The sequence below is a fragment of the Hippocampus comes genome, unplaced genomic scaffold (genome assembly GCF_001891065.2).
Source record: "Hippocampus comes isolate QL1 unplaced genomic scaffold, H_comes_QL1_v1.1 scaffold37, whole genome shotgun sequence".
NCBI lineage: Eukaryota > Metazoa > Chordata > Actinopteri > Syngnathiformes > Syngnathidae > Hippocampus > Hippocampus comes.
Window position 1 is genome coordinate 422,432 of NW_017805535.1, and position 6,291 is coordinate 428,722.

General features: G+C 43.7%; 1 protein-coding gene across 2 annotated transcripts in view; it reads right to left on the reverse strand.

Moving 5' to 3' along the window:
• Window positions 1-2,724: 2,724 nt before the first annotated feature.
• The window catches only part of LOC109520729 (olfactomedin-like), a 6,230-nt gene continuing 2,663 nt past the window's right edge, over window positions 2,725-6,291 (reverse strand). For both annotated transcript variants that reach the window (XM_019878144.1, XM_019878143.1), the window contains exons 4-5: window positions 4,172-4,304; window positions 2,725-4,027 (exon numbers count right to left, since the gene is read on the reverse strand). In XM_019878144.1, coding sequence (XP_019733703.1) covers window positions 3,183-4,027; window positions 4,172-4,304 — 978 coding nt within the window. In that variant the 3' untranslated portion in view covers window positions 2,725-3,182. The remainder of the gene's footprint in view (window positions 4,028-4,171; window positions 4,305-6,291) is intronic.

Below are 6,291 nucleotides of genomic sequence, written 5' to 3' on the forward strand. Positions count from 1 at the left end.
GTTGCAATGCATATATGTGAATGATAAAAGTAAATTGCACATTTGTCGAAGGAAATGTAAGGTGCTTCATGAAATGTTTTGTAAAAGATATGTTCATTAAATTTCAACATTTTCCTAATGTTCTTGTGCTTCTTTATACCAAAACAAAAGAAAGAGGAAACCGGAGTACCCAGAGAAAACCACTGAGGCATGGTGAGAACATGCAAACTCCACACAGGAAGGCCGGAGCCAGAATCGAACCCTGCATCTCTGCACTGTGAGGCCAGCGTGCCAAAAGCTCAACCAACCCCCGTGCCGCCCTGGCATCTTTCATTTAACATGAAAATTCAACACTCAATTCCACAGTGTAGGTAAAAAGTTTTATTTTTATATATACCGAAAAGGGCAGCACAGTGGGTGACTGGTCAGTACGTCCACCTCAGAGTGCAAGGTTGTGCATTTGATTCTAGTCTCTTCCTGTGTGGAGTTTCCGTGTTCTCCCCATGCCTGCGTGGATTTTCTCTAGGTACTCCGGTTCCCTCCCACATTCCAAAAACATGCATGGTAGATTAACTGATCACTCTAAATTGTCTTTCGGTGTGATTGTGAGTGTCTCTGTGTGCCCTGCAATTGGCTGGCAACTAATTCAGGGTGTACCCCACCTACTGCCCAGCACCCCCCGCGACCTTTGTGAGAATAATGCGGATCGGAAAATGGATGGATGGATACCGAATACTGAGGAAAAACAAGAGCTAGGTAATAAAGCAAAAGAGAAATGATTTTTCAATATGTGGCCATGGCCAGTGGCCTTATCAAATGATGACTGATTAGTTGAAAACAATGAACAAACTTCTGTTCTCCTGCCTTGCCACTCAGTGTCGAATATCATATAATAATGCAGGCAAATGACACGGGCTGTGTCGAATGTTGTTTTAGTCTGTGTTGCCCGCCGCTAAAATGAATGCCCGTAATTTGGACACCCCAAACTGAAGACAAATTGAGAATCGTTATCGAATCGAAATATAGTCTAAACAAAGAACCGCAATCGGAGCCGGAATTGTTCAAATTCAAACAAAGCCCACCCTCTATGTTTTATGTGCTATACTCAATTTAACACTCTGAACTTCATTTAGCATCAACATAACACATATTTTCAAATTATTGGAAATAAATTCGGACATCAAGGGGTTGATAAAAAATTGTGGAAATTCTGATTGGCTTGTAACTTGAAAAAAATCATTTGATTTAAAAAAGTAATTTTGAGCCATGTCAGCAAGTAAGTTTCTATTTGTCAAGACCTCTTCTGGTAGTTAATTAAGAGCAAAAAGGCCACAGTATAGTGCTTCATGTTGAGCATCATGCACAAAAAACCCAATAGACGTAATTCCAGGTAGTTTTTTTTCTGAAATTTTTATGAGGAACCCGAATTTTTCATGAATCGGGGGTTTCGGGCACACTTTGCATTGTGAAATCATTTTTCCCCCAACTATTTTCATCTTTTCATACCTACACTTCAGCAGGAACAGCTGGCTACACAACCGGATTACAGGATTTCAAATACAACAAATTCGCAGTACTGTATTTCATTAGAGAACACCCTCGTCCATTTTCTGTTCAAAGAAACATCAAATCAGCACAACCACACTCAGAGTAAAGAGTAGGTCATTACGTTCGGTTCCAACTTCTAAGCCCGGCGTTTGCTGCTTCGGTTAATTCTAAATGTGCAGGGAGTTGCTCTGTCATTATGAGAGCTGAGCTTTGGGCGTACTGAGCGGCAGCCGCCCAGAAAATTAAACACACACACACACACACACACACACACACGCGCACACACACACACACACACACGCACACACACACACACACACGCGCACACACACACACACACACACGCACACACACACACACACACGCGCACACACACACACACACACACGCACACACACACACACACACGCGCACACACACACACACACACACGCACACACACACACACACACGCGCACACACACACACACACACACGCACACACACACACACACACGCGCACACACACACACACACACACGCACACACACACACACACACACACACACACCCAGAAAATTAAAAGTGGCTCACATTGCCTCTAAGTATATTTTCTCGGTTATGCAGTTGCTTATTTGAGGCAATGTCATCGCACAACGGACAACAGTACACGAGGAAATCTCGTATTTCTTCTGTGTGAAGTCTAATTCTTCCCGTTTTTTAATCAGCCTTGCAGCACCCTCTGGTGGCAAAACCGTTGAGTCGCCTACTACTTCCCAAAGATTCTGTTCAAGATTTGGGTTGACGTCACCCAAGAGCTTTTCTCCGAATGTTATTCCTCTTAAATTAGTTCAAAACCAGCATCACAAGTTTCCCTCTGGAATAATATTCATTATCTTGTTTCAAAAACATCGTATCACTGTGATCCAAGGCTTTAAATTTTAATATTGGATTATATTTGAGTTGAGTAATACCAAATATCTTTACATCTTATGCTCATCACACATTTGTGCTAAAGCGCTCTGAGTGCCTTTGGTGGAAAATCACTATGCAAGTGAAAGATCATTTACCATTTGAAGCAGACAAAATACTAGTATACCTTACTGTACTTGCGTGACGTTCTCTCATTCAAGTCCTCATGTTGAAACCAAAACCTGAGAAAATTTTGCAAATGCAGCCCCCAAGAATAGCAATAGAAAGTTAAAAAGACAACCCAGATTGCAATCTCGTGTATTTATTAAGCAATTACCTGTTTTTTAAAAATGTAATTTGGCACATGTGATCTCTGAACATTAGTGACAACTGTACGTATAGTTTATATATTCATACCCTTTTAGACAATAACGACTAAACTAGTAGCAAAGCATATTACAGTCAGTATCTTATTATTCTTGAAAATCAGCTTGCCAGAAATTTTCCAAGTTACTTTTTTTTCAAAACCTGATACTCATTAAAAGGACACTTGGACGGGCTGAACATTGACATTATATAATAGATCTATAAAAATGACAGGACGGGATAACGATCCTGATCAGGTGTGTTGGAAGGGGATCTGGATTGGGGATCTCGACGACGGGACCTGGGCACCCCTGTTTGAAGCAAGCCCTCTCATGCGGGATATGTGTTTGATGTGTGTTGCCTATTTTTGTAGCACTATTTTAGCTTTGTGTCAAATTTTAGAAGTGGGCTTGGTAGGCAAGAAGGTATCCATCGTTAAACATGTAGAGCTGCCTGTTGATAGGGTTGTAACTCAGACTGGCAACTCCCTTACCGATCTTCTCCATTCGCAGTGCGAGTGTATTGTCCTCTTTTCCTGTTGCTGTATCAAAAGCATAGAACACCTCTTCATGGTAATCATCCAAAAAGCGGGTAGCATACAACACACCACATGACATAAAAGCGTTGCTTGCTGCCTTCTTGAACAGCCTCGTTTCCCACGTCTGTGTGATATTGAGGATTTTAGCTTCACTATCCCAGGATAGTTTGCTTACCACGATGTTACCATGGCTACCAAAGGTGGCATAGATGACCCACAGCCCTGTCTCATCTACCTCCACGTCCACATCACTATTGGCCCGACAGTCAAAGTAACAATAAGGGAATTTTCTGTAATTCTTCTCAATTCCGGGAAGTTCGACCCTTGTGACAGCCTTGTTGTTGAAATCGTACCGGCAGATAGATGGAGAGTCATAGCAATGATAGTACACAGCCTCTCCATACAGGACGGCACTGGGGCCTTCAACAGTATTAGGATGGACGTTGGATAGAGCTACAGTAAAATCTTTGTGGTTAGCAGAGGCCATGAAGTCTTCATAAGATTGGTAGGTTCGTATGGTATTGCCTGACAAGTGGCCGTGGAGCAAAGGCTGAATCCAGAAGATGTTCTTCAGGCCTTCGCTATCTGCAAGGGCTTGTTGGCCCCATGAGCCAGAGATGATGTTTTTACCATATGGACTGACTTTAGTTATGACCGGTGCACTGATGTTCATCATAAGGCCCTTAAGGCAATACCTTTGCTGACCTGGAAAACAATAAAGGGGACAAAAATACGATTGTAAACAGTTTAAAATTAGTCATCTCTATAAAGACAGTTGAGTTGAGTTGAATTTGTACCCATAACATCACAATGAATACAAACTTCAAACTCTGATAGCTCCAAAAATACCTTTGAAATCTTTAGGGATTGACAAGCATGACTCAACACTGTTTTTCAAGTAGCGTAGTTTTTCTTTTACAGTCTTCATGTTGATTGAGTCTGCCATATGCATCATGTCAACATCTCTTCGCAGTTTCTGGACCTACAGTGAAACAAAGGTTCAGTGAAGTTGATGCTGACGTCAGGCTACACAAATGTAGGCTGATTTTGAGCTGACAGACATGCCATAGACAAACGTAGTGTCTCGTGGCCGATTATGAGTTGTTTTGACACATTGCAGCCCATGTCGTGTGACAAACTCAGGGATTGGGACGCTTCATGACCATACCGTACCATACTATACCATTTCCTACCGCTAAACCGGGATCAGGTTGCAGAGGCAGCAGATTTAGCAGGGAAGCCCACCCTTCCCTCTCCCCAGCCACATCTTCCAACTCTTCCGGAGGGTTGCCAAGGCGTTCCCAGGCCAGCCGGGAGACAGAGTCTCTCCAGCGTGTCCTGGGTCATCCCCCGGGCCATCTGCTGGTGGGACATGCCCGAAACACCTCACCAGGGGGGTGTCCAGGAGGCATCCCAATCAGATGCCCGAGCCACCTCCTCTGGCTCCTCTCAATGTGGAGAAGTAGCGGCTCGACTCTGGGTCCTTCCCAGATGACCGAGCTTCTCACCCTGTCTCTAAGGGAGAGCCCGGACACCCCGAAGAGGAAACCCATGCCGGTGGCTTGTATCTAGGATCTTGTTCCTTTGGTCACAACCCACAGCTCGTGACCATAGGTGAGAGTAGGAGCGTTAGATTGACTGGTAAATTGAGAGCTTCGCCTTTTGGCTCAGCTCCTTCTTCACTACAACAGACCGATACAGAGTCTGCATCACAGTAGATGCTGCACCGATACTCCCGTTGATCTCATGCTCCATTCTACCCTCACGTCATGAACAAGACCCCGAAGATACTTAAACTCATTCACTTGGGGCAGGATCTCATCCCTGACCTGAGAGGGGTTGTACACACTTCCATTCTGGAGTTGCCCAAGGTGAGAGGCGCCGTGCAGGTGTAGACATACTGATTGCCCCCGGCTTTGTGCCTGTATATTGGGGTTCACCTCGGTGGACGAGAGAGTAGCCTCCCTCTGCCTTTGAGTGGGGAGACGGGTCCTGAATGTTGCTTGTGCCTATGCACCAAACAACAGTTCAGAGTATCCACCCTTCTTGGAATCCTTGGAGGGTGTGCTGGAGAGCGCTCCTCCTGAGGACTCCATCGTTCTACTGCTCACGTGGGCAATGACAGTGAGACCTGGAAGGACGTGATTGGTAGAAATGGTCCCCCCGATCTGAAGCCAAGTGGTGTTCTGTTATTAGACTTCTGTGCTCGTCACAGATTGTCCATAACGAAGACCATGTTCAAACATAATGTTGTCCAAATGTACATTTGGCACCAGGGCAGCCTAGGCCACAGTTCAATGATCGACTTTGTAGTTATGTCGTCGGATTTGTTTCAGATATTTGAGTGAAGAGAGGGGCGGAGCTGTCAATTGATCACCACAACCATGACGGCAAAAGACTCGCAGGTCAGAATTTTTGTTCATCTTGTCGCATAGTCTGAGATGTCCTATGTTGTCCTTCGATTGGTTCTTCAGCGTTGACCAATAGGAAGACACTTGTGCCCTTCTACTTATGACGAGAGACAGGACGTGGCGCACACAATCACAATGTGGTGTACAGTATTTAAAAAGTGGCCTGAACAAAATGAAAAAAATATTTATGTGGTAGTCTGACAGCGCAAGCATCTTGAACGACAAAAAGGTTCTGTGATTTGACAGGGCTATTAATATTGTATCCAGTATACTACTCACAAATGGTTCAATATGTTCAGCTTTTGGTTTCTAGTTAAATCTCAGGATGAACCTATAAGGCACAATAAGCATTCAGGTCAACTTAGTTAGACCTACTCTAAAATTTTGAATGAATCCTATGTCCAACCGGTCGATGTTTAAGTTTTTTTTTTTTTTTTTTTTTTTTTTTTTTTTTTTTTCTTAAAAACACCAGAAACGCATTTATACGTTTTGGCACTAAAGGATAGGGTTTTTGCAAACATATTTTTCCGTTTAGACATTCAGTGAGTGCAAATGCGA